General features: G+C 40.9%; 2 protein-coding genes across 5 annotated transcripts; both read right to left on the bottom strand.

The window, feature by feature from the left end:
• Nucleotides 1-1,726: 1,726 nt before the first annotated feature.
• AMACR (alpha-methylacyl-CoA racemase) lies at nt 1,727-13,880 on the bottom strand. The gene is made up of 5 exons (XM_083466182.1): nt 13,377-13,880; nt 11,916-12,059; nt 10,462-10,622; nt 6,574-6,760; nt 1,727-3,240 (listed from the first exon to the last, which is right to left on the bottom strand). Exons 1-5 carry the CDS (start codon nt 13,624-13,626, stop codon nt 2,831-2,833), a joined length of 1,152 nt encoding a protein of 383 aa, XP_083322308.1. The 5' UTR covers nt 13,627-13,880; the 3' UTR covers nt 1,727-2,830.
• A 1,805-nt stretch (nt 13,881-15,685) lies between these two features.
• C1QTNF3 (C1q and TNF related 3) lies at nt 15,686-27,288 on the bottom strand. 4 transcript variants are annotated; one of them, XM_083466225.1, is made up of 6 exons: nt 26,502-27,282; nt 22,202-22,310; nt 19,721-19,875; nt 17,913-18,042; nt 17,312-17,411; nt 15,686-16,580 (listed from the first exon to the last, which is right to left on the bottom strand). In XM_083466225.1, exons 1-6 carry the CDS (start codon nt 26,814-26,816, stop codon nt 16,421-16,423), a joined length of 969 nt encoding a protein of 322 aa, XP_083322351.1. In that variant the 5' UTR covers nt 26,817-27,282; the 3' UTR covers nt 15,686-16,420. The 4 variants fall into 4 exon arrangements, with proteins under 4 accessions (XP_083322351.1, XP_083322353.1, XP_083322354.1 ...); XM_083466227.1 differs by having other exon boundaries at nt 26,718-27,276; XM_083466228.1 differs by having other exon boundaries at nt 26,582-26,605.
• Between the last annotated feature and the right edge of the window lie 512 nt (nt 27,289-27,800).

Here is a 27,800-nt window from a genome sequence, read left to right as displayed (position 1 = left end):
TGGAGGATTATCTCAGAGAAGGGGGGGTGGATGTGGATCATGTGTGTATACTATGCTCACATGCCCGAAGCCAAAGTTAGTCGGAAGGCAAAAGTTAATAGTCGGAAGACACTGGTGCATCAGCCACTTTTTTTTGCATGTTGCAAGGAAGAGTATCCTTTCCATGGTTTCATTTCAGGCAACAAGTTGTTTGCAGAACAGAACTGCTTTTAAGATAGTCTGGAGGAAGAAATGGCAGGAGGCTGGCAATCCTTCCTTGTGGTATTTAATCCTGTGTGCTTTGAAGTTTGGCTTTCATGCTTCCTAGGGCCTGTGTTCCCAAGGAATGTTCAGGCTGTCTCCCCCTCCCCTCCAGATCTCGTGTAAAGCAGTGAAAGTCTATGTCTTCCGCACGAGAAAATAAAAGTAAAATGTACAGGCAGCATTCTAACCCTGTGTCACTTAGCATTCCGGCCAATGAATGTAAAGGAATTGTATTTCTTTCCAAATTATCTTATCCAGCTTTGTGATTCCACTTTTGTGCTGATGAGACTCTAAAAATTTCATTAATTACTACTGTTTTAGCATTTACCAAGGAATAAGAATAAGCTAACTGCTAAACAAAGCACAGAAGTAATATGAATTCTGGCTAGAGGGCTGACTCACCACTTAAGTAAGATGGGCAGACCAAAGATCAAGACAAAGACGTCTTGGATATGGAATGTCTGAGATCACATCCCATCTCTACCAAGCACTTATTGTGAGCTTGAACCAAGCCACCATCATGCAACTTGGAAGTATAAAGCAGAAGAGTGACTTGCTTTGCAGAGTAATGCTAGGCACTCCGCAGAGCAAAACTGCAGTCCTACTGCTCAGAAGTATGAACTCTGGCTTAAAGGTAAAGTAAAGGGACCCCTGGCCATTAGGTCCAGTCGTGACCGACTCTGGGGTTGCGGCGCTCATCTCGCTTTATTGGCCGAGGGAGCCGGCGTACAGCTTCCAGGTCATGTGGCCAGCATGACTAATCCGCTTCTGGCGAACCAGAGCAGCGCACGGAAACGCCGTTTACCTTCCCGCCAGAGCAGTACCTATTTATCTACTTGCACTTTGACGTGCTTTCGAACTGCTAGGTTGGCAGGAGCAGGGACCGAGCAACGGGAGCTCACCCCGTTGTGGGGATTCGAACCGCCGACCTTCTGATTGGCAAGCCCTAGGCTCTGTGGTTAAACCCACAGTGTCACCCATGTCCCTGAACTCGGGCTTACTCCACAGTAAATGGGTAGAGAAACAGACTTCCAATGTGCTACACTACGGAGTAATGTAATAGTCATTGAAGGTGACAGGAGAGCATGTGACTTTTTGGTAATTGCCAGAAAGGCAGTGTGAAAAGCAGTTTGCAAGTGGGTGTTAAGGTTTGGGGTCCCCTACCTTTGCTTGCTGCATTCCATCTAAGCCCATAGATTTTTATATAAACAGTCATTAAACGGCATCATAAGCCTCCGCCATAATGATACCACAGTATCAGCAAGCAGTATCAAAGAGTTTTTCAAAGCACTCCCTTCCCCCTCATTTTCTATGGGAGATATCTAACATTACTTAGTGTGGAGCAACCGAAGCCGAATGACTTAAGTAACTCCAAGTATGACTTACCTGGGATATCACCCTTGGAATTCTTCTGAAATAATGGTCAAGCTTTAGATGCAAGCATTTCATATTCTGAAATAATAATAAAATCCAGTTTCCTTGCTGGGGATTAATTTTACATTTTTATTTGTAAGAAAAGGCATTTGCACATGTTATGAAAAACACCTGTCTTTAGATAATTACAGTATATTAAAAAGAGACGAAAGGATTGCAACATCCTGATAGTTAACTTACAGAACATTCAATTAATTTTGATATGCTTGTTTTGACATTCAACCACAACAAAATGACTCAGCAAACTGCAAACGCAAAATCAAAGAGGTAAAACCAGATTAGCATAACTCCAATCCTTCACTTGCATCATTAATTAAAATAATAAAATTACTTAACCACATTACAGTTCAATCATATTCTTATAGCAAATGCTAACATAAAGGAAGCTACTTTTTGTGTGCTCCATTTGTCATTCTATGTAAGCATAAAATCTCGAGGAGGTAAAAACTGATGAATGCCCACATCCCTTAAACACCCAAGGCTCTCTTGTACGGAGAGAATAATGTCCTCTTTTTCCTCTACTCCACAGGCACATCGTTTTGAAAATAACAGTACCTGCTTTCTGGAATAAGCTTACTGAAGAAAGCAATGGAGATTTTTAATCCTTGCATTGTGAGTAAAAACCTTTAAGGCATTTCTGAAAATACTTTCAGGGTGTAATTTTTAAGGAAGCACAGTTCTGTTTTTGTTTTTTTAAAAAAGAAGTCTATTTATTCTTTACACAGCTGGAAAATCTGCCTCGACTTGGCATTAATAATTTCTTCATGCGATCAATACACAGACCCACATACCCCCCCCCCACTCTGCAGGACACTGGGACAAGCAGATCCTTTATTTGCAATAGTGTGATTCTCAGTGCCAGCACTGCATGATGATCCACATGGATCAGTGTACATCTTTTCTGGCTAGTGCTTCATTTCTCACAGCTTAAATGTATGGCTCTCAAGGGGCATTGGCAGGAAGGGAGGAAACAAGCTTCTTCCAAGCCTAGCTAGCTGCACGATACTGTGAATTTCACTATCGTTCAAAGCATCCTCTTGAAAAGAAAATGAAAAGGATAATTTGAAACACGTCTCCCTGCTAAGAATACTGCACAAATTGGGGTAAAAATATAACCTGCCAGTGTGTGGGACTCTTTTGATTTGTGAAGTTACTATAAGTTGGATTTTGGCTTATTGAATTCAATTACTTGAAGAGAATGGAGCTGTGAAATTTCTTCCTTGGAAAAGCCATAGTCCAGGAGGATATCTTCAGTGTGCTCTCCTATAAACGGATCCCTTTTGGAAGAAGGAGTAGCTGGGGTCCGAGAAAGAAGTGGAGCCGGTCGAGGACTTATCTCCTCCTGGTCATTTTTAAGAAAAGAACCACGTTCTTTGTTGTGCGGATGTGAGGCAGCAGCATCAAAAGCCAAGACTGGTGTCACACAAGCATCCACGTCATCGAAGATTTCACACCATTCTGCTTGGGTCTTCTTCGAAAATAAATCTGCAAACATGTTCTTCATTGCAGGCCAGTCAGAGAAACTCATCTGACCAGGGAGATTAGAATCATCTAGCCCCAGACCTGAAGAGATAAAAATAAAATAAAATGGGTCAATTTAATTCCCAGAGATTTGCCAAAAGTTATATTTATTACTAACAACCAGGAACAGTATAAAGGCCAAAGGTTAGAGATGGCTACAGGATACATTTAAAACAGGTTATAGCTACATACCTCATGTTTACAGTTAAACACGCATATCCCCAGTGATGTGCCGATGTGCAAACTTACTTAAGCAACCATTATCTTGACAGTGTGTCTCGAACCAGAGAAGGAACACCAGGTTGTTTCAGCCACACAGTCTACCTGAACGTCTTGGTTCATCCACATATCACTGTGTTCCTCTGGGAAACTGCAGATACTATCCACCAGAAATGAGCTCTGTTATTTCAAATGTGTAACCGTGTGAGTCTATAGCAGCAGAAACAGAGAGCCTTGTGGCATCTTAGAAATGAATTCATTAATTGTGTCATGAATGCTTGTAGGCCAAATTCAATGTTATTTGCTTCAAGATAATACAGTAGATAAATCTGACTCTGGCCGATGAATGCTTATGCCACAAGAATTCTGATGCTGTCTGTGTGATCACTTATTTAGAGATGTAGCTGCTTTTCTGCACACAGAAGGTCCTAGGTTCCTTACTCAGCAACTCCATTAAAAAGGATCAGGTAGGAAAAGATTGGGAAGACCTGTCCTAGAGACCGTAGAGAGCTGCTACCAGAAAGAACAGGCAAGACAGAATAGGCTAAGCTAGATGGGCCATTGATTTGACTCAGCAGAAAGCAACTTATTCTATTCTACACATACTACTATATCCAAGGATAAAAGGCAAAGCAAGAGACCCTAACTTGGCAGTGTTTGCTGACTTTCTTTTAACCTTCGTACTCCAATTCAACCCTTGGAACGTGTTAACAAATCAATTTAGGGACTCAGTTATACGGCTGCAAATAAAACATTTAAAATGTGTTGTAAAGTGCAATATACAAATGTGACATTAGATGGCGACAGACAGACAGCTATGCAAAATTCAATGTATTTTTCAAAAAAAAATAAAAAAAGCATTTTCACAGCAGTTTTTATGTGTGTAGATTTCACCTAGGAGTTCTTTATCTCAAACATAACTAGTTGGAAGAGTACAGGAAATGTTTTACAGTAGCTGTATCGAATCAGCAGCAGTATTTTTTTAAAATATCCCCAAGAAGAGAATTCATTAGGATTCTATTCTGAATTTTCCCTTACTGAAATGAGAACACAACATCAATAGCTAAAAGATATATATGACAGAGAGAGAACTATAGCAGCAAGAGAAGAGGGTTAGAGAAAACAGGCACTTATTGGGCTTCAAACTTTGGCTTTTGCCTCTGTGCGAATTTCAAACATGCCCTATTGGTTCTCATTTTTCAGGCAACAATCCATATGGTTAATAGAAGGGTATGCTATAGGTTTTGCACAGCTGGCCTCCTACAGCAAGTATGGAGTCTCTGGAAGGAAAAGGAACCGACTCTATAATAAAACTTCAGGGTACATTTCCATACTAATCAATTTTACTGCTTTACCGAACAGAAAACAAGCCATTAACAGGAAACGATATCCATGGATATATATTATAGCCCAGGAAATTACTGAAACCCAAGGCACTAGTTTTTAATATGTGGATATTAGAGAGCTTTAATGTTCCAAATTCATTTTATTAGCTTTGAATAAGATAACATCCCCTACATGAAGCTATATAAATACAATTATTCCATTATTCCATTATGCATATTGACTATGTAATCTTCAGCAGCTATTGTTTTATTGTTGCTGGCACCATGATTGCATTGTTATGTTACTATGCTTTTATACTGATTTGATACCACATTGGAAATCTTTTTTTTCAATGGAAAGGTGAGACATAACATTTTAAGTAAGTAAATCAAATATTAGTGATCATGTCTCTTCCCACCCTTGCCTTCAACTTGTAGACAACAGCAACTTCATATTTTTTTTAAAGATTTCAACACTTCTGTGCAATCCAAAAATATTACAAAGGAAAATTTTGTGTTATGCCAAGTCTCTTGGCATCAGATTAAAACAATTATTAGAAAAGTTTGTCCTATGCCTACTATACTGAGTAATATACCCAGTTACTAAAAGGAGCAACAGCCTCATTCAAGACTAAAAAGACAAAACAGTTCCATGATAAAAGGGATGATGAATGAAAGCTGAGTGTCAAAGGGACAAGACAAATGAGATGGGGTGACCAAGCATTCCAATTTAGCATTAGACTTGGGAGAGAGAGGAAATGGGGCACCAGACGCTGGAATACTGATGTAAACTATCAGTTTTCGTTATTAAAGCAAACATCCTGGAGTAATGCTAGCCCCAGATCTAAATGTGTATTTTAGTAAGAATCAATGCCAATTTGTGACAGATGGAACTTGCATTAGATCTGCATTGTTTCCTTTTAAGAGCATTTTTCATCTGTATGGTATGGTGCACTGGATATTAATATCTGTAATAGAAATCCTCAAACTGAGTCACTATGACTGCCTACTCTAGTAGAAATCTGGTATGCAGTCCATATTCTCTGCTCAGCTGCCAATCCTTGTAAACTCACAAAAAAAGCTTAGACCTTTATGAAGATAGAAACCAATTGAGAACTTCGCTGTAAGGGTTGTACCCATTAGCAAATATTCTCTGTGCACACAGTGTAGCAAATGACTTGTCACTTTGCTCTGTCAGCAAATCTGGTTTTGCAAGACGGTTGAACACTTGCTGAGCTGATGCAACAAATAGGTTAATCACTGATGAAATAAAGCTAGATAAAGCTCTCACCTGAAAAACTAGAAACTTAACCAAAGTAGTTCAACAGATTAAAAAAAACATTCTAGGGCTTGAAGCTGAACTAACAGCGCTGCAATTAATTCACTAGGTGGCCTTTGGAAAATCTTAAGTCTTTCAAGCCCCAAGTAGTTCCGTTAGCACAAGGACTTCTGGCTGCACAATGGAACTTGCCCTCCCTCTCCTATCACCTCACCCACCCCAAAATCCGCGCTGGATTTCCCTCCAACACTCCAGAGCAGATTTGGGGAGGGTGTGGAGGCACACAGGGAGAGGAGATGGAGGCAAAGATATGATGCACAACAGAAATCCTTGTGCGAACAGAGCTACTTCATTGGCTATAACGCTTGGTTCTTCCATCTGTAAAATGGAAATATTTGTTGTACAGACAATGGAGATAAATCTTCAAATTACTTTGCATCTTTAAGTGCTACAATACTACTACTAATTTTTGCATATTTGCTCAAAACAGATGGTACCCCAAAACTTCCTCCCTCCCTCCTTTAAAAACACGCCTCCTGTAGATTAACTTACCACTGATGAACTGCTTATAGAACTGTGGCTCAAGAGCACCAACAGCCATGAATTTCCCATCTTTAGTCTTATAGGTTTCATAAAAGGGGGCACCACTGTCCAGGAGGTTCTCCCCACGAGATCTGTTCCAAAGGCCAATGCTCTGTGATTTCCACAGAAAGGAGCTCAGGTACGCTATGCCTTCTACCTTAAAGACAAACATTTTTTTAAAAAAAAATATTTTAACGTTTTGTGGGGAAAAATATTAGTAAGAGTGAAAATATTTTTCTGCTAGGTATTCTGACTGAGGTAATAACACCCTAAGCTGACAAAAAACCAAAACACCTCTTATTAGTTTTTACATTGCTGCCCACTGTTTGGTAATATTAATTCTAGTTTCGCTAGAGAGTCCAAAAATATGTTTCCTACTTTGGATGTCACTAAATCCTTGGCCTTGGCAAATGCTTCAATGAAGGGATGGGGTGAGGAACCTGTGGTCCTCTGAGTGTGGTTGGCCTACAACTCCCATCATTCCTGACTGTTGGCCATGCTGGCTAGGGGTGGTGGGAATTTGAGTCCAGCAACACAGGCAGAGCCACAGGTTTCCCAACCCTGTAGTTTATAACTGCAGAAAGCAGAGTCTCTCCCCCTCCCATGCCCCATTTTTATTAACTTACCAATTTTACATTTTAAAATAAACATTTTCGAAAGTAGAGTCTTGTTCTTGGAGCTTTGCTGAGCACAGATCTGGGACAGCCCTTTGCACTACAGTTCCCAGGTGCCCAATAACCAGCTGTCCAGTGCTTGGGAAACACTACACAAGGAACTTCGACAAGAGGGTAGTTCCATTCATCTATCAGATTTGGTTTAATGATTTGGTCCACTAACCCAAAAAGGTTCCATATCCCTGATTTAAGGCATTATTTGAGTTTTTTTCCAGATTAGCTTTGATTGGTTTTTTTATTGTTTAACAATTTGCTCGTTTTAACATAATATTTTTTTGCGATGCTGGCAGTACATTTATTGTTTTTATCTTTCAGCTGATTTGGTCCAGTTTTGATATTTAGAAATAAAGAAAATAAAATCAGCCCAAGTTTATGTTACAGACACAAAGTGATGTCTTATTTCCTTCAGAGCAGAATGCCTGTGACTATTCTGTGCTACCTGTTTCATTCTCCCAGTTCTTAGAATGCCTGGATGTTCTACAATCTACAGAATCATCTCAAACCAGAAGCTTTATCATCACTACCCAAACTTCCCTAGTGTGGGTTCAGGCTGGACAGCCAATAAGATTCAGACTCAGTTGTCAGTCAAACAGGACATCTATTAAAGGATCACAATGTCTTCCAACTTATGAGGAATGGTTAAGAGAGTTGGGTATGTTTAAAGAAGAGACTGAGAGGAGATATGACAGGCAACTTCAAAAATCTAAAGGGCTGTCACATGGAAGAGGAAGCAAGCTTGTTTTCTATTGCTCTGGAACAGGGCTTTCCAAACTTTTCATGTTGGTAACACGCTTTTTAGACATACAGCATTTTGTGACACAGTAATTCAGTTTTACGAGCAAACTGGAGGTTAAACTAACCCCTTTCCAGCCTCGGGAGGAGCACAGGGAGTGTTTGCATGACACACCTACACACTGCAGCCGACACACTAACGTGTCCTGGCACACAGTTTGGAAAGCTCTGCAGTCTGGAGGGTAGGACCCCAACCAATGGATTCAAGTTACATGAAAGGAGATTCTGACTAAACATCAGGAAGAACTTTCTGGCCGTAAGAGCTGTTCAACAGTAGAACAAACTTCCTCAGAAGGTGGTGGACTCTCTTTCACTTGACGTTTGGGATGGATCTATCACGGATGCTTTAGTTGATATTCTTTCATTGCAGGGGGTTGGATTAGATGACCCTAAGAACCCCTTCCAATTCTATGATTCTGTGACTTACTCTCACCATGTGGCTGAAGCAAGTGGAACCCTGATAGCTAAAAATACACCTCTATTTCTACAAAAAAAAAAACACCCCATAGTGATGTAGCACAGAAATACAAGATGGTGAGAGTAGAATTTTTTTGAAATAGCAAAGTTGCAAAACAGGATTTTCTGCTCTTCCTTTCCCCTCTCCCCCTCCTGCTCATTGTATGTTCAACAGCCTTCCTTAGGTGATAAGAATGTCGTAAGCATGTGGGAGGCGAACTGCTAGAGGCTATATAATCTTGTCAAGGATGCCTGATGATCATCTTATGCAGATCCCACATTCCAACCAGTCCAGACTTGCTCACAAACACATTTCTGATTCTGAAATTAATTAATAACTTCATAGTTTCAATTCCGCCCTCCCCACCCACACAAGTACATTGCAATTTACTTGTTTCTTTTTAATATGTTAAATATTTGAAACTAAATTATTGTACAGTCATACTTGGTGCTGGAGGAGACTCTTGAGAGTCACATTGACTGCAAGAAGATCAAACCTATCCATTCTTAAGGAAATCAGCCCTGAGTGCTCACTGGAAGGAAAGATCGTGAAGCTGCGGCTCCAATACTTTGGACACCTCATGAGAAGAGAAGACTCCATGGAAAAGACCCTGATGTTGGTAAAGTTGGAGGGCACAAGGAGAAGGGGATGACAGAGGACGAGATGGTTGGGCAGTGTTGTCGAAGCTACCAGCATGAGTCTGACCAAACTGCGGGGAGCAGTGGAAGACAGAAGTGCCTGGCGTGCTCTGGTCCATGGGGTGACGAAGAGTCGGACACGACTAAACGACAACAGTCATACTTCTACTTACATATCCCTCTGGATACGGAATCTTCAGCTTACGGCCACGGCAAACCCAGAAGTGTATACTTCCGGGTTTCGTCGTGTGCGCAAGGGCAGAAGCGCTCAATCACGCCACGCGTGTGGACAGAAGCATGCCTCTATTTACGTAATTTCTGGCGTGCGGACAGACCCCCGGAACGAATAAAGTTTGTATCCGGAGGGTCCACTGTAGTTCCAATTTTAAAAATCTGTTTTGGATAATTATTGACCAACTCTGTTCATGGATGAACATGCCTGCCATTCCTCTCATTACTTCATTTCCTCCTCTACCTTGAAAACATCTGCATGAATTATAGGGCTGAACCCCATATATCCAGCCATAGCTATATAATATGATGTGTTTATTTATTATTTAATGTAAAACATTTCAAGGCTGCTGTTCTGGGTAATTCTTGTCTAAAGCTGCATACAGCAATAAACCAAAAGAAAAGAAAGATCAACAACACAAATAACATAAAATCCAAACTCCTCAGGATCACATATCTAATGGCAGGGCAGAATGCTTAGAAACAGAAATGTTTGTAGCTGCCAAAATATAGGCAATATGATAATGTGTTAAAGCAGATGTGAACATCTGCACCCGGGATTATTCACTATTTCTACAGTTGTGGAAGCTTCCATACCCTTTGCCCCATTGAGAAATTAGCAAACAAAGATAAATGTTGAGCAAGTGCCAGAAAGAGCATTTCAGATGGAATTAGAACTGCTAGCTTCTATCCACAGCACACTATTGTAGTTATGCTACCTACAGAAGTACCTGTAATGAAAACATGAGCAGAGACCCAGCTGTTGAATAAATATGAATTAATCTGATGCTAAAATGATTTGATGCAACGATAAATCAAGAGAAGAGATAACCAAGTAATTAGCTGGATTTAACAAAGGAAATCCCCATATCTAGTTGATCTGGGTCTGCTTATCTCACCCAGAGAATCTGACGGCTGTGTTCAAAGGGGGTGCAAGTCATACACACAACAGAGCAATAAGAACTGGATCAAAAAAGGGTTTTGTGGACTGATGTGTTGTCTTAAAGTACATACACTTCCACATGCCCTATCTTTAACAGTCTGTAACTTGTTTTCTTTAACTTACCATACTTGCATCAATGACTTGCCCTTTGCCGGATTTTGTACGTTCATAGAGTGCCATGATGATGCCCATTGCACACATAACACCGCCACCAGCAAAATCAGCCAGAAGATTGATAGGAGCATAAGGATTTTCATCTTTTCTGCCAAGTTTTGACAAAACACCTATATACAACAATAGATATACACAAAGTAATAATGAAATCAATTTCCCCAGTTATGAAAGCCATATGAATGTCTTCTAAACACAGATATGTATAGTCATCAATTTTCTAACAATCTCCAATTATGTTCTTAAGCTGTTGAATGCATTGTACTGGGGTGGAGACTTTGCAAAGAGACATCTGGGGAAAATGCTTGCCAGGTCTTCAAGATGGTTTTTAGCAACGAACACCTGTATAAGCCTTTCATTGAAAAGACGTGGGAATTATAACTAAGTCCCTTGCATTGAAAGACCCACTGAGGAATTCCTAATATAGAAACGTTTTCTCTGAATAATAAATAACTATGGTTTGCTTTCTAATCAATAAGTTTCAAGTATTTTTCAGTAAATAATATTATTTCCATGACAGCACTATTACTATATTTCACATAATCTACTGAAATATACCATTGCTGTTCAGCAGTGCAATCCAATGAAAGTTTACTTGGGAATAAGTCCCCCTGTGTTCAATAGGATATATTCCCAGGTAAGTGTGGATTGGAGCCCAAACCATCTTCAGGTCAGGAAGAGTTAATAACCATTTCATTCATTTATTAATTTAGGTAATTTATATACCACTTATTATTTCAAAGAAATATCTAAGTATCACATTATAAAAGTATCACAAGTAAACATGCACAGAAATTACTGTGAATCTCAAAACAGTTGGACTCTGCAGCATAGTCTATAGGTATGCTCTTCCCAGCAAAACAAAAGTAAAACACCCTAAAGGCTGATGTTGAACTGTAGCCTTGGTTTACTATCCAAATAAAAATAAATGATTCACCAAATGCAAAAAAATGAACATTAATGAATTACAGCCAAGCACGTCTGCATAATAATAATTTTATTTGTACCCCAACCACCCATTTGTACCCTAGGTAAAGGTAAAGGGACCCCTGACCATTAGGTCCAGTCGTGACCGACTCTGGGGTTGCGGTGCTCATCTCTCTTTATTGGCCGAGGGAGCCGGCGTACAGCTTCCGGGTCATGTGGCCAGCATGACTAAGCCGCTTCTGGCAAACCAGAGCAGCGCACGGAAACGCCGTTTACCTTCCCGCTGGAGCAGTACCTATTTATTTACTTGCACTTTGACGTGCTTTCGGTTGGCAGGAGCAGGGACCGAGCAATAAAATTTGTACCCTACAACCTCCTAATTAATGCTAATTATATTAACCACAAATCTCTTTCAACTTAATTATTATTTAATATAAGGTTGCTGTTTTTTAAAAAAGAGATTAAGGCACACGATGTACCTGACACAGCCAGGTAGTTGATATCATGACCTGCCAACTTGGCATATTTTCCCAACTGTCCAAATCCCGTCAGCCTAGCATAGATGAGTTTGGGATTGTCCTGGAGGACGATATCTGGGCCAAGACCAAGTTTTTCCATGACACCTGAACAAGAAGATAAAATAAGTCAACTCTACTTAAAAAATAAGCAGATCAACACATGTGAATGTATAAATAGTATTATACAGAGTGTGAAGTTATACACATATTGAATATGAAGGCAGAATTGTTACATGACAATTTTTGAGTAGCCTGTTCCATTTTCTTATCTCTCTTTAATGGAATATTCTGTATGGCTAGTTTTTGTTTTCAAATTTTTGGGAAAATGGGAATTTTTGGGAATGGTGCCTCCTCCCCACCAGGGTAGAAGAGGTGAGTTTACATCAGGAACAAGTGGGGAATAAATTTCTACATTGGGATCCACTGCCCCTTGGATCCTGCCCCCTGAGGTAGTCACCTCACCCTACTTTATGGGTGGGCCAGTTCTGCTCTACTCTTGTGTGCAACCCAAGTGTCAGTGCAGATAAAAATGCAGTATTTAATTAACACCTGAAACACAAACACAGAAGATTCACCTCTGTGAATGGGGGGTGGGAGGAAGGAACATGCACCATGACATTTTCCATTTGTGAAAGTAGTTGCTTGTGATTGTTCAAATGTGTCTGTGCTAAGTATTACACTGCTCCTGTGAGCAAAACCACACACATCCTGCAGCTGAATCTCAAATTCAAACTGTGGGCGCAGTTAATAAAATTAACTTGAGCTGCTACTTTTTAAAAAATTGCACTTTCTTTTTTCGTGGGTTTAATTTTTTTAAAAAAAACCTTCCACGTATTAAACTGCAAGCAGGTACAAAGATGCCCACCTCGCACTTTATACAGCTATTTATTCTGTCTGCTTGTTGTTGTTTTTTATCTACGAGCCATATCGATAAACATCTGCATTTAGGGGGGGCGTATGAAATTTTTCCTCGGGAAGGCAGAGAAGCGTCGCCACACAAACTGAAGGCGGGGATGCGTGTGAGGGGTGGGGGAGGGGAGAGGCAAAAGGCAACAACTAGTTGCGAATAGCTGTCAGGGCAAAAATACCTCCGCTTGCCCTTTCCCCCCCTACGACAAGCAAAGAGTAACTTCGGTCCCGCCAGAAGGTCGCTGGACTACAACTCCCACAATCCTTGAGCGTCGGCCAAGCTTAGCTGGGGCGGCTGGGAGATGGAGTCCAACCCGCGCCCACCCAGTTTTTGGGGTGCACCCTCTTGAGGCTGCCTCATCCCTACCAACACTTCACGTCCTACTAGGAAGCGGCAACTGCCTCCCACCCCACAGCCTTCGCCCTACTGTGAGGGGAGACACCAACCCCCTCCCGTCCCCGCCCCCCAACATTTCCCCGCTGGCCCTTCGCGACCCACAAGCGGTTCGGCACCTGGTCTGAAGGGCTCGATGAGCACGTCCGCCTTCTGGCAGAGCCGCCTCAGCGTCTCGGCGCCCCGGGGCTGCTTCAGGTCGAGCGCCAGGGAGCGCTTGCCGCGGCCCTGCACGTCCGACGACACGGCCGCGCGGGGAGAGCGGTCCACCCGCACCACCTCCGCCCCGAAGTCGGCCAGGATGAGGCCGCAGAGAGGCGCCGGCGCCAGGCCCGCCATTTCCAGCACCCTCACTCCGCGCAGCGCCATGGCCGAGAGAAAAGGAGGCAGGCAGCCTCTCCCTCAGCTCAGGCCCCAGACGAGTCCGATTTGGCGCCGCCTCCTCCTCCTCGCCCTCCGGAGGGCTGAGCTCCCGGCGGCGGTTCCGAAGGTTAATCAGGCCGGTGCCTGCAGCAAGCCGAGGATACGATCCTGTGCGGCGGCCTTGCCAGGGAGCAAGCCCCGTTCAGCCCAGTGGGGCTTCCTGTCAGAGTAAACGTGCTTTTAGTGGTGCCCAGTCCAAGTCACTAAAGAAGTGAGCGTGATTGAAAGGCATTACCAAGCTGCGGCCCTGGGTGTACCCTGAAGAGGAAAGCCCCATGGAGTAAAGCGAGGCCTTCTTATTGCTACATATTTATTTATATAGTCCCACCTTTTCTCCTCAATCAAGGTGGCTTTCATAGAAAAACAAGAACAGCTAAAAATGTAAGGTGGGGAAGCATCACTAAAAAACGAATAAGCATAGATAGAAGTATACAGTACATAACATCTGTTAAGACCATATGAAGAATTGCAATAAAAACTGCATGGTGGCAGTCCTTTCAGTAAAAGCCAGTTCCCTGAAGCCTGTTGGAACAAGGAAGTCTTCCCTTGCCAGAGGAAGGACAGCAAGGAAGAAGCCAGTCTAGCTTCTCTAGGGAGGGAGCTTCTCCAGAATCTGGGAGCAGCCACCGAGAAGGCCCTGTCCCATGTCCTCCACCCAGCGCACACAGGGCCAAGCTGTGAGGGTGCAATCCTAAATAAAGCTTACTAGGGAATAAGGTAAGCTTCACTGAGCTCTGTGGGACTTGCTTCCGAGGAAGCATGCACTGGGCTGGACTGGATGAAGTGTTCCTTGGAAATGTTATTACAGGCAACTCCCCGTTTACTGGGGTGTGTGGGTACATTCCAGACCTCAGTGAAATGTGTGGAAATGGGGAACACCCTTGTGGCTTGCAAGTCAAAGCCCAAAGCAGCTGTCCTTGTGAGTCAGAGAGGCAATGGGGCTTTGTTGAGGCTACTCAGCCTCCCCGCCTAACAGATGACATACTAGATCTCTTCATCCAATGGCCCATTGGGCCCAATCAATTGTTCCATGATATTTTGAAGTATTGGCAGCTTTATAGTACAGTATGTTTGCTGAAGAATGTTTTCAGCAGCAAAGCTGCCTTTTATGTTTCTAGACAATGAATAATCAAAGGAAGAGACCAGAGTATTTGCATTTCTGGTTCTTCATTAGATTGCTATTTTATTTGAAGGTGCTCTCCTGCAGATGGCAGATAAGCATATAATTTCTTTGAAGCAGGCGTAATTGTGTTAGATTTTTTCCCTTCCTTTTCCCCATCTTCCTTGACATTCAAAATGTTGTTCAAATTATTTTGAAAAACAAGCTGTGATAACAGGGAATAAATTCTGCAAGGTAGCTTAAGCAAAATTACCGGCTTTGTCTTGGAAGCATTTCATGTGAAATAAACAAAAAAAAAACAACTGGTTTCTATAGAAGCTCACACTACTACAACAAAAGATACACCTGTATGAGAATGGCCAGTGTATATTCACATCATGCCATTGAACACAGCATGACACTTTTAAGAACCTGCTTGTAGAAATATAAGTAATAGTAACATGGAACAAACTGTATTAACATTTCTTTTAAGGTTATGTTGCACTGACAATGTATTTTTTGTGCTTCAGTTCTCCCCCAGAGCTCAGCTGGAGTGTTATCTTTCTGAATACAATCTTTGTTCTTCCTATCTTGCAACCACTCCTAAAGAGTTCTGAAAAATCCAATATGGGTTATTCATTCGGCCTTCTCGATTTTCAGTGTACTGAGAAAGCAGTGTGGTATACTGGTTAGAGTGTTGGACCGGGAAAGACCAGGGTTCCCACTCAGCCATGAAATCCACTGGGTGACCTTGGTTCAGTCACCATCTCTCAGCCTAACCTACCTCAAAAAGCTGCCCTGATGATAATATGAGTTGGGGAAGAACAAAGTATGTCGCCTTAAGCTCCTAAAATCTATATCCCACCTTATGAGAGAGAAAATAATTTTAATGGTGCATGCAAGAGATTTGTCCAAAGTGGTCTTTAATTAGTAAGTGATCAGTTTACAAAATAAGCAAATAAACACATTCATGACAAACGATTCAAACTTGTTTCATTCTACTGAGCTAGGGTCAAAATACTTTAATAAGAACTAATGGCAAATTGATTCTGTTTTTTAAAGCATGCAGAAAAAAATGCTGATAAACTTTAAAACATGAAGATTTTCATTCGTGCAAACTAAACAAGCCTACATAGTAAAAAATAGTATATTCTCCATTCTACAAACTCCATTAAGTAAAAGTACTTGAATTTAGCCAACATGCCTAACCATTCATACAGGATGAGTAAATCACTTTATAGACAATTCAATTTAATTTAGCTGTAGATCACCCAAAGCATACAAATCAAGATTTGAGCATTTATAAGGATAAAGAAGGCAAAAATTCTAAACTATTATTCTTCCTAAAGTGGATGCACCAGTTAGCAACTAATTTTAACAGTTCAGAGGTCATGTTGTTATAATGGAACAGCTATCTGGAATAGGATTTCAGATTTCAGTGGCATCAGGGCCATAGCAAGGTAGTGTGGTAAAAACAACAACAACAACAAACCCATAAGGAAGCAGGTCTAACCTTTCTCATACCGCTTCATAGATTTAGACCCCAGCATACTGGTTTCAGAAAGGGCCCTGAAGTACGTTACCATGTTGTTCCAAAGGACAGAGAGAGAAAAGAGCAAAATCTGTCTTAAAATGTTAAGTCTATTTGGTTTCAAAAAGAAGAAACCCTGCAAAAGTGGAAAAGCGTTGATGATCCCCATGGAGTGCTCCATTGCCCATCCTCAGCCAAACTTCATCTCCCTTGGCAAGTTTAAGCACTGCGCTATTGCTTGATGAGTCAGTTTTACCTTTTGATTCATAGCTAAGAATAAAGAGAAGACAACAGGGGTCAACTTTCTTTCTGCACATTATTATTTTGAACCAATCCCCCACTGTGGAAATAGGAGTCTAGTTTATTAATTTTACTGATTCTGTTATTTTAATCAAGCCTTTTGTTTCATTTGTAACATGCCCTAGGAACTTATGAAAGGTGGGAGAAAAATTTAAAAAATTAATGGGGGTGTTCAGGACCCAGTATCCCACTGAGTCCCACTGCTCATCTGTAATCCCCCTTTCCTAGTATTGCTTTGCAGCACTGAAGCAGCAGGTTAGGTGTTTAGGAACATTAATTGCCTAGTAATGTAAAGTTCCAGCTGCAATCTTATTCAAATAGAATATAAGCAAGTTGATTTAAGGCAACCAAACTCAGTCCTCCAGATATTTTGGGACTACATTTCCCATCATCCCTGACCACTGGTCCTGTTAGCTAGGGATGATGGGAGTTGTAGTCCCAAAAAACATCTGGAGGGCCAAGTTTGGGGATGCCTGATTTAAGGGCAAACCTGCCATTTTCAAAAATAGGCAGCCATACACCAGGTTAGATTGTCAATTTAGCCCATGGCTGGCTGTTCTTTGTGGCCTCAGCTCTCCTACCAAGGTCTTGTATATCACCTGCAACCTGACTGAATGTGGGACTTTGAAAGCCAAGTATGTGCTATCCCACTGGACAAAAATTTGGAAGTGTACGAAGTCCAGAAATGCCACTCAACTCACCTGTATAAGCTGAAAACTGTATTGCCATTGTGCATTAAATAAACATATACTTCCTCCACATCTTCATGCTTCATCATGTTGAAGGTGAAGAAATACACTCCTGAAAAACGATCATATAACTTATTAAATTGTTTATACAAAATAGTTCAGATGAGACAATTCTTACACAAGTTACTGCCCTGGCAAAGAATGTAACATACAAAGTGTTTCTGCATATGTCCACTTCCAAGAAAACATGGGTACTAACTACTAAGAAACTGGTTTTGATTCCTTGCATACCAATCCCTCTCTGAAACCTGTATCCTTGCCTAATGGTCTGAATTCTGTGAAGCCACAATGACTTCAATAAAAATCAAAATGGAATATTGGGTGAATCAATGATCCATAATATATTGTTGGAGATGTAAATTGCATTTGCTCTACTTCTTTCCTCAGAAAATAACACCCTATGCCAATTCCAATTGTCTGCATAATTACTCAGAAGACCCTCTTAGTTCAGTAAGATCAATTTCCATGGTATGTACGATTCTGGCTGTAATCAAGCCAGTATTAAGAAGTCTGGCTGACATTTCTATAGAATCTTCTATTCTTTATTACTTACCATTCACGGGGGCTCCAAATCGACCAGTCATCACGTCAAAAAAATTTCCAACGTTGGTTTCAACACTACTGAAGATTATTCCACTGTTCTGGTTACTGAAATGGGTTGCCATTGAAGCCATAAACGCAACCTATACAAATACAGCTTATGTTTAAGCAGTCGTTACCAAGTAGGACAAAGACAAATTGGAAGGCATGGTTGGCTCAATCCATTCCTTATGGGCTTCTTCCCCACTTTGGTTTGGGACATATTTGCTTTAATTTCCTAAATGTACATTTAGGACCTAGGCCAGCTCTCAGCAAACTGTAGTGATAAAAGTCTCATTGGTTTATGTAAGAACAGAACTATTCATGTGCAGAAAATGAGACATGTAGACACGTGACTTCAGGGTAAACAGCTTGGTTTGAAATTTCACTTTAACACAAAAAGCACTGTAGTGACTGGGTCCCCGGGGTGGGTGGGGGGAATTTTCTGCATCAAGTGCCATCTCAGCAGTTATGAGGAAGCAGGAAGAAATGAAGACCTGAGTTGTCTTCAGTTTTGTGCAAGAACTGAAAAATCGCAGAATACATCTGTTGAGCATAAAATTGACTTTCTCCTTTTTAAGGACTAGGAATTACAGAGGCAGTGCCTGGGGGCATCTTAGGTGCCTAATGAAGGCTACAGTTCTAGATAAACTTACTTGAGCATATGTAGGACTTCTAAGTCAGCATTGTAGAAGACTGGCCTGCCCTGGAAGTGGGGCTTCAGCACATAATAAATTGTGCAAGTCTACCTAATAAGCATGGTTTGTTTGTTTTTTAAAGTTGCAGCATTCAGCTTTTTTGGGGGGGGGTGCAGACTTTTAAAAAAAATGTTTTTAGTGCAGAGCATCCTCACAAAATGTGGATTTTGTCTACATAACAGCATTTTGGCATAAGCCTTTAAAATCAAACCTTAACATTAATTATGGAGGGATTATAAAAATATGCTAAAATGTCTAAAATTTTAACTTTTACAAATTAGTTAAGCAAAATACAACTGATTCTATTTAATTTATCTGCATTATTTAAGTTGGCTATTGGAATGACAGGAGGGCTCAGTAAATTCTGCAAAATCTTTTTGCAGTGTTGAAAGTAAAATAAAGGACAAAGAGCAATATTTTCCATTTTCATCACATTCCATTCTGAATTACTAAAAACTGATTTCCTTTTTTGTTCCTACTATGGCTGCTTTCAGACTGTTATGTTTTGGCTTAATAAGATAAGAAATGAACAAACCTTATGGCCATTTACGCAGTCTGTTCATGCAAGCCAGGAAAAAAACAACAGGATTCCCCAGCTGCTTATAGTTTCCTGTCTTATCAGAATCAAGAAACTGGTTAACAGATTCAAAACAAACCAGAATATTAAACCAACTTCAAACGATGACTTACTGGCTTGTTCCAAAGTGTTAACAAGAGTTTGCTGGTTCTGACAACTTAGGAAACTATAGTTAACTGGAAACTTCTAGGTTTGTTGTCATTTCTCTCAGAAAGGAGGAGATCATATCTCAGCTCATTAAGCAAATATATGATCAGTGAAGTGTGGACTGTCAGTATTGGTGAAAGGATACTATTTGGGGAGACCTTTTCCACTCTCCAGAAAAGAATGCCGCTGGACAGAATGGTATGGATCCAGTTCATGTCCTTTCACACGTATTGTTAGGTGGTAGCATCTAACCCTGTGGACTAGCCTCCACTCAAAAATCAGGCATACACCAACCATATTGGAGTTTTGGCAAGTGACCACTCTGGATGCAACCCCATTGATGTTTCTAAGGAAGTTTACCTGAAGTTCTGGAGGGATGCCAGGGTAACCCTTTTCTCCCTTCGGTCCATGGTGGCCCCGCTCTCCTCTCAGTCCAATGTCTCCCTTGTCTCCTTTGTCACCTTTTGCTCCTTCAGTGCCAGGTGCACCATTATTTCCATTGTTTCCATGGTTTCCTTAAAACAAATCAAGGGATTTTGTGTGTGTGTGTGGTTTAAAGTTTCTTGGTTAAAAGCACCACCCCTCCTAATTTCATTTTCTACTCTTTTGTCTAGAACAAATGATTTAACAGTAATCCACCTCAAGACACTTGTTCATGTGTTCAGTTTTCTATTTCTGATTTCTAAGAAGTAGAAAAGCAGGTTGGGCACTGAGAAGAAACTGCATGGCTGGAAGAGCGTGTTTTATTAGGGTCTGTGTAGGAGGAAATGTAGAGCAGCAACAGAAACCAGCATGAAGCATGAGAGCAACACCCACTTAAGCCATCCATTCCAACAACACCTGAGGCCTCAGGTTCCTAATCCCTTCACTCATGATATTACAGGAAAGTAAACATTTTCTCGACCACATATAAAAAAGCAATGATGGAAGCTCTCCTTGTTTGGCAATGGGTGAATTCCCTGGAAACAAACCATATCTTCATGATTAGGTATATCTCATATGTTAGTAAGCCTCAAGGCCTAGCATACTGTGGGCTGATAACATCATTGGCCACCATTGGCGCAATAGGCCTAAGCCTGGGTATAGTGAGAGAGAGAACATGGAGCAGGGGCCTTTCTGGACTTGTTCCAGAGACCTGATGGTTCCACAGAAGTCTGCATGAGAGAGACTAAAAAACAACACTGCTGAGATTCAGACAGTTCCCATTTTCAGCATCAGTCCCATATGTGGGATACAATTGCTGGGATAAATTTAATCAATCAGTTGCTTCTGAAAAAGCTGTAACAATGGCTAGAGGAAGAATGGGGAATCCTTTTGACCTAGAGGGCCATATCTGTGAAAGTTGTCCTGCAGGGGTAGGGGAAACAGCAGCCAACCATGATTTAACTCCAAACATCATCTGATGTACAGGTGATGCTCCTGGAGTTTAATCCTGCTTTCTGAAGGGATCAGTTGCGCCTCAACCTATCCCATACTTCATATCACATATAGCATCAGGTGTGGGGCAGGAGGTCGTGGTTTTGAGGGAAATGACTTTGTGAGTCAAATGAAGAGGCCCAGAGGACCAAATTTGGACCACAAGCCAAAGGTTCCTCACCCCTGGGCTACAGTAATAATCAGGTACTGAGACAACTTGAACCAAATTGACAGTCTTTAAATTAAATAACATGGAAAATGTTTAGAACTTGTATGTGGAACTGAAAATAAAGGGTTGTAGCAAATGGTATCCCTTGTGTTGTTGGAAGATGCTTCTATCAGCTTAACAGGAAGGGAGACAATTTTCTTCAATAGTCCCACCACCACCTTCCATGATGTTCTTCCAAAGTTCATCTAGAGCCAGAGGTGGGAGCACATGGAGAGAAGGAATAAGTGAAAATCACTTCCTTCCACTGATGAGGACCTCTCTGGAATCAAAGAAATTTCGACACCACTGGATACAACCCATATCCTTTTTAGTTGCATGCAAGGGACACTACTGGATACAACCCATATCCTTTTTAGTTGCATGTTCTTTGAAGTTCATGATCAATTACATGAAGATGCACATCATTTTCTATGTTGAGATACCAAATTGAAGGGATTGTATGTACTGCTTTTTAAGTTAATGCATTGTATAATCTAAAAAATTACACCATCCTTTATTAGGTTGCCAAATCCCATGCCATGTCATCATTGGACATTTCTGTGCATATGACTGAAATCATATACCACACTTTTATGGAATGAAAAGTTGGTGGCTGGCTCACATAATAAGCTCTATTCATCACTGTTGGTTTATACCAAAGGAACCACGCAATTTGTACTTCTTTTTTTGCCATCCAAAGCTGCTTATAGAAGCACTTTTATGCAACTATGTCATACTTTTATTACTGGAAATTCTTATTGCTAAAGTACCAACAAAGAGCTAAAGAAAGTCTGCTGCACTATATGGACAGGATGTCAGACCTACTGCTGCTGTCAATGGCTTGTGGCGTGGGCGGGGGAGATGGACAGAAGAACAGTCTGACTGCTACTTGCATGTTGTGCAAACACTCGCTGTTGCATAAACTGAGCTTTTAGGGCCAGAGCTGCATGGTTGTTAGCAAGACAATGCAAAAAAAAACCTCCTGACCCACTTTCCCAAGCATGCATCTGGCATAGGGACTGCGGGAATGAGATGAGGAGGTGGATAAGGAAAAGAACAAGGCAAGGTCTATCACTGTACCAGATCTTCCAGCTCCATAGGAGTCTAGGAGTTTGGTAGGAGCATAGTGCAGCACAGTATGCCTGCTGTTATCTTAGCAGCCCTCCAACAACCTGAAGCACTAACATTTATGCAACTTAAACTCTAATTTCCTTTACCTGGCATTCCAGCAGGCCCAGGGGGCCCTGGTGGGCCTTGATAACCCCGAAATCCAAAATCCCCCCGGCAGCCACATTCTGGTGGGCTTTGAGGTCCACTGTGTACAGTCTGCCAATACAAAATTCAGGAACAAAAGCATTTTAAAGAATATATCCACTGCTGCACATAGATGCACGCATACAACAAGGTACTAATCTCCCGCATGTATATTGCTATAGCCATGCTGTTTTGTGTGTGCCAAATAGATAAACCTGCCTTTCTTGGTTCTTCTGCTGTAAGCTGTTTCCTTTCGGACCATCAGTGGTTGGCCTGTCAGGTTCTTTGTCAATTCTCTACAGTGGAAATCCACATCTCAGCAAAAATATATGTGCAGCAGAAGTGCTAGAGAGAGTACTTCAAGATTTGGCCCAAAGAGATGGAGTTGGTTGGAAACATTTACAAATAAGTTTCTAGTCAGTGTAAGCAGCTTAATGGACTGATTGATAGTGCTTTGAAACTGGACCTTCTTGCATCCATGCTTACTATTTGCTGCCTGCTCATTGTGTGTGTGTGTGCGCGCACACACACATACTTTTTTATTTTTTTTTATTTAACAGAATTTGTATACTGCTTAATTATAAAAATATAAAAAATACATAAAAATACATTAAAGTTACTTATAAAAAGTCAGAAATTGAAGACAAGTTGGCCTATTTCTTTTTCAAAATACAAGTAAGATCAGCAGTTATAAATTATATTATAAAAATATATTAGAATGCTTGTCAACTTTACATATCTGTAAAAAAATGATTAGAAAATTATAGTGCTGCAACCCAATCGAAGAAATTGTAATTAATCATTTGAGTTTAAGATTATTAATCAATGGATCTAGTGATTAAATTTTCATTAATCTGTATATAACCCCCCTTTTAAAGCAAGAAGTGTGCTTTCTTTGTTTTTACATGATAAATATGTTGTAACAGCCATCATCTTGGAAGAAGCATTGCCTCCTGTGTGTCAGAAAGAAGATGGAATAATTTTTTAAAAAACTGAAACCCCATCTTCTTTTAGTCACAAAAGTTTGATATCTGGTGGCATCTTATAGTAATAAGTAAAAATGCGTTCTTGCATGTAATAGCACATTCGGTAGAGCATGAGACTCTTAACCTTAATCTCTTAATCTTAGCGTTGTGAGCTCCGCCTTGTGCAAAAGAGCATTGTGTTGTAGAGGGTTTCGGTTAGATGACTCTTGTAGTGCCTTCCAACTCTACACTTCTATTATAGAGACACCACTAAATGCTCAAGGGAGGTGTGTATTTGTGTGTAGGAAATACAGGTAATAACTGGGATCTGCCGGAACCCAATATAAATTTCATGAGCATGCATTCCTTGAACAATTTTTCTGTGTTCAATCAGAGCAGATGCGGACACCGTTGCACCAGATGGAGCAGCCATGAAATTTGAACTTAAGCTTGGATTTTAAATTGACAGTTTGCACTTGGGTAGAGATAGTCAAGCGCTATGCATGGTAACCAGAACTGAAGGGTGAAAGTACATTTAAATTGCCTTTTCTTTTTTTTAGCAAAATACATGGGAACAGCTGTTGGGAAGGGATTGGTTCCCAGCTTCTGCTGAGAAAAGCACATTCGAAACTGATGCAAGGTGTGTGTGTTTTCTAATCTGCTTGCCTTGTTGCACTTATCTGAACTAATCTCCATGTGTTGAACAACAGCTTTCTTTGTTAATTACTTGTCTGTATTTGCCATCTGAAAATCCTTCAGTTGGTCATTAATATTTGCGCAGGCAGTCCCACTAATCAGTACAGATACAAACATGTCAGGAGGCATGAAAACAACCAGTCATTAGCTTCTTGCCTTATAAATTAGCCTGAGGAGCCAAGGGCAGAATCTGGAAGAATTAGAATATTTGCTGCCATGTCTTTCTTACCATCTATATTAGGGCCATAGTACATAACACATGCAAGTGCAGCCCAACAGTCCTTTTTGCAGAGAAGTGCATGGGGTAGTTAACCCTTTCCCTACCCTTCCTCTGAATATTTCCTTCCTCTTAATATTCGATCACATGTGGCTCTTCTCGCATAGAGGTTTTCCCAAAACATAACTCAATCCACAATCCAATCATGTCAAAGTACCGGTATTTGGATTGAAGACATTTCAGTACCATTGACATCAATGGAGCTAAAGTCAGTTTTACTTTAGAAAACTCTTTTGCTTTGGTTAAATCCGGTTGTGAAGTATCCAGATTTTTACCCTCTTGGTTGACTTCATAGTCCATACAAACTGATGTTACAGCTCTTGCAAGTACTATTCCAAACGTGGCAAAAGCGTTCAGACCTCCTTGCCTCAAACTTTGTTGCAGATAACACTTCCATTAGAGCAGGGGTCTGCAACCCGCGGCTCCGGAGCCGCATGTGGCTCTTTTACACCTTTGCCGCGGCTCCGGGGCGGATACTAGTGAGGGGAGGAGGCGCATTGTGCGCCCCGACACTCCCCACTGTGGTGGGCGCTGTACTGGCTGTGATGTCGCATGGGGGCGGTGCGTGCGTTAGTCACGCACCGTCCCGGCGTCACCTTCCCGCCCGCTGTCAGATTGCGGCTCCAGAGATATATTTGTTTTAAATGTCGCAATGGTTTTGCGGCTCCCAGTTTTTTTTCCCTTCGGAAACGGGTCCAAGTGGCTCTTTTTGTCTTAAAGGTTGCAGACCCCTGCATTAGAGGCTGGACTGGCTTCAAGAGTTAATAGAATGTTTTGAGTACAGATAGTGGTTCCGCATTTACGGCGGTCTGAGATCAACTAAATTCATGAGGTTAATCCTTAAATATGTGCTGTTAATTCTTCCTTTAAAAATATAAAACTGCTAAGATGTCTGTGGTGGTATACTTTAATCCAGGGATAGGGGTTGATGCTGTTGGGCTCCAACTCCCATTAACCCCAGTGACTATGTTCAATTGTTAGGGGTGATAGGAGCTAAGATCCAGTATGGTCCAGAAGGCTGCAGGAACCTTATCCCTGTTTTAATTTCTCCTGCTGGATGAAATAAATGCTTCTGATTATTGCGCAGGCTTCATTGTTATAATTTTTAAAACAATATGTATGTCTTACTGTTCACAACTTTGAGGATTCCCCCCCCCATTGATAAATAGGCAAGTTTCTCAGTAATTAAATAAATAACACTTAAAAGAAAATAACCAGTATGTATCAATATAAATAAAGTGTATTTATATGTGCACAGTGTTGAACAGTCTAACCTACTGCTCACTTGAACTAGAGATCATATTTTAAAGCCAATTTTAGTTGCATTGGTCAGATGAATGAAATGAAAGTCAGATGAATCATAATAGCAATTAATAATAATGAAACATACAAAATATATCTCTTAATGCAAGGCTAACTGAGTTGAGGATGGAGTCAATAAATAGCCGTAAATAAATAAATGAAATGAAAAAAGGAGTCAAGAACATGTTAAATAATCTCATACTAACTGAACAATTTTCTCTGCGTTAAAAATCACCGGTCCATCAGCCGTTTGGTTTTCCTTCCTCCCTCCTTTTTCCTTGGTTTTCCTCTTACACAGCAATCCTATAAAGGGCTACTCAGGACCAAGCTCCATTTTCAACAGGGCTTACTCTCTATTAAGTGTGTATAGGATTGCAGCCTTAATTATATAACATATAAAATGCGTTGCAAACTCCTGAAGAATATATTTACCCCCCAGAATTATACAATATTTCATTTAAGTCTGACATGGTTAATAAAGAATTCAAATGTTTGCATATTGTGCATAATTTGCATATTGAATGAATAGGAACTTTTATACCCTGGATTTCCAATAAAACTATAGTTTGATATAGCCAAAGTTATGCAAGCCTTATTCATCTCAATGGGAATTAGAAGCATCTAACATTGGCTGGATTGCACCCTTAGGCTGCAGCCACACTAGGCTGGGGAGTAAGCTCCATTGAACTCAGTAGGACCTACCTCTGAATAAACATGCATAGGATGGGACTGTTAGCATGTTCAAAATACCCTGATACAATGAATGAGAAAATTAATGTAAAGGCATTTGATTGCATGCAAAAGACAAAGTTTACTCTGAATGAAAAACTGCTGGAAATCCTCTGTAACTATCCTGTCTTACGCTTGCTTCCTTAATTAAACAAATTTGCACAAATAGTCACAGTTTCAGCCTGCATTTTCAATAAACCACTTCTTTAAAAAGTAGTGCTGGTTGTCTCATATAGCAAAACAAAATCCCATTCATTAACTTTCTAAACGTCGTAGAATATTAATTCAGAGTACCTGGACTCTGTTTGAGGTAGTCTGTGCTACATCATCTACCTCTGGTTTCAAGGCATTTTGGTCAGGAGAAGGGCTATTACCATCATCATTCTCAACCGTCCACTCAACAAGTCGACTCCGCTGTCTGAACAATTCCCTGCTGCTGGAACCTTTTTGACCAGTCTGGTGGTGACTTTGCAAGACTTTGGCCACTGGGTTATTATATCTTCTGCTCACCTCCGTGTCTTCATCTTGGCACAGGCAAAAGCGAAGCAACAGAAGCAAAGCCAGGAGACTCCAATTGAGGAAATCCTTGGATGCCATACTATTCAACATAGCAAGGTCTCCGGAGTTCAAGTGCCTTTTAACAAGGGAAAGATCTGCCGTTGCCGTGATGTGGTCTTTTAGGCTATTCCCCACTATTAAGCCTGGCAAGAAGACTTGGTTACCGCAGCTTTATATGCTGTGTGCAATAAATTATACTATGAAAATGTCAGAGTGGCAGGAACCTTCATCCCAAATCGGTCATGCTTCCTTAAACAACCCAGTCATTATTCAACGCATCCCCCCACTGCAGGGAAAATTGATTTGTATGCTGGAAATGGCCACTGTATTTAATGGGCAGCTGTGGTTCCTATTTGGGGGCACTGACAAATGTTGCTCCTTTTTCTCCGTTTTTGGCATGTTTTCACTTTAGTGTGATGAAATGAGATGGAAATGAAGAACATGTGGCAAATGTTTTAAGCTCCTTGATTAGACATGGAAAAGCTGGGAATTCAGACTTTTAAAAGGTCTTCTGGACTTTGGATAGAGTCCTTAGCCGTTTGCCAGAAACACACACACATACACAAAACGCTATCTGTTCATTCTGGAAAAAAATATATTAATGTACTGGAAATTAGGAAACAAAAGCACAAGGAGAGATTTTTGCCCATGATTTTGACTTGCTGGGTTAATCTTACTACACTTACTCACTTTAGAGCAGTCAAATGTTTGCTTGTGTGCTAGTTGTGGATGGAGACTGGAAAACTGGAGACTGAAAAAACAGACAGTTGAATTCAGGCTCATATTGAGTCCCAGTTCCCAGAGCAAAGTTTGAGCTTTCCGCTTAAACATCTCCCCCCGCCTCTAATTTCTGAAGTTTTTCTAGAGGCTGTTGCCAAACCAAATTCAATTTTCCTGCCAAGAAAAGATAGATGAACATGAACTTAAGAAGCATGTTTCAGGCTTATAAATGATCATGTCTCTATAAAATTACCCCGTGATTGTAATCTGTACTTACATTGAACCACATTTTGTCCATTTATTCAATTTAGGGAG

Source organism: Podarcis liolepis (genome assembly GCF_965112155.1).
Source record: "Podarcis liolepis genome assembly, chromosome: 11".
Lineage (NCBI taxonomy): Eukaryota > Metazoa > Chordata > Lepidosauria > Squamata > Lacertidae > Podarcis > Podarcis liolepis.
The sequence above is the reverse complement of the archived record's forward strand: the minus strand, read 5'-3'. Positions and strand labels throughout refer to the sequence as shown.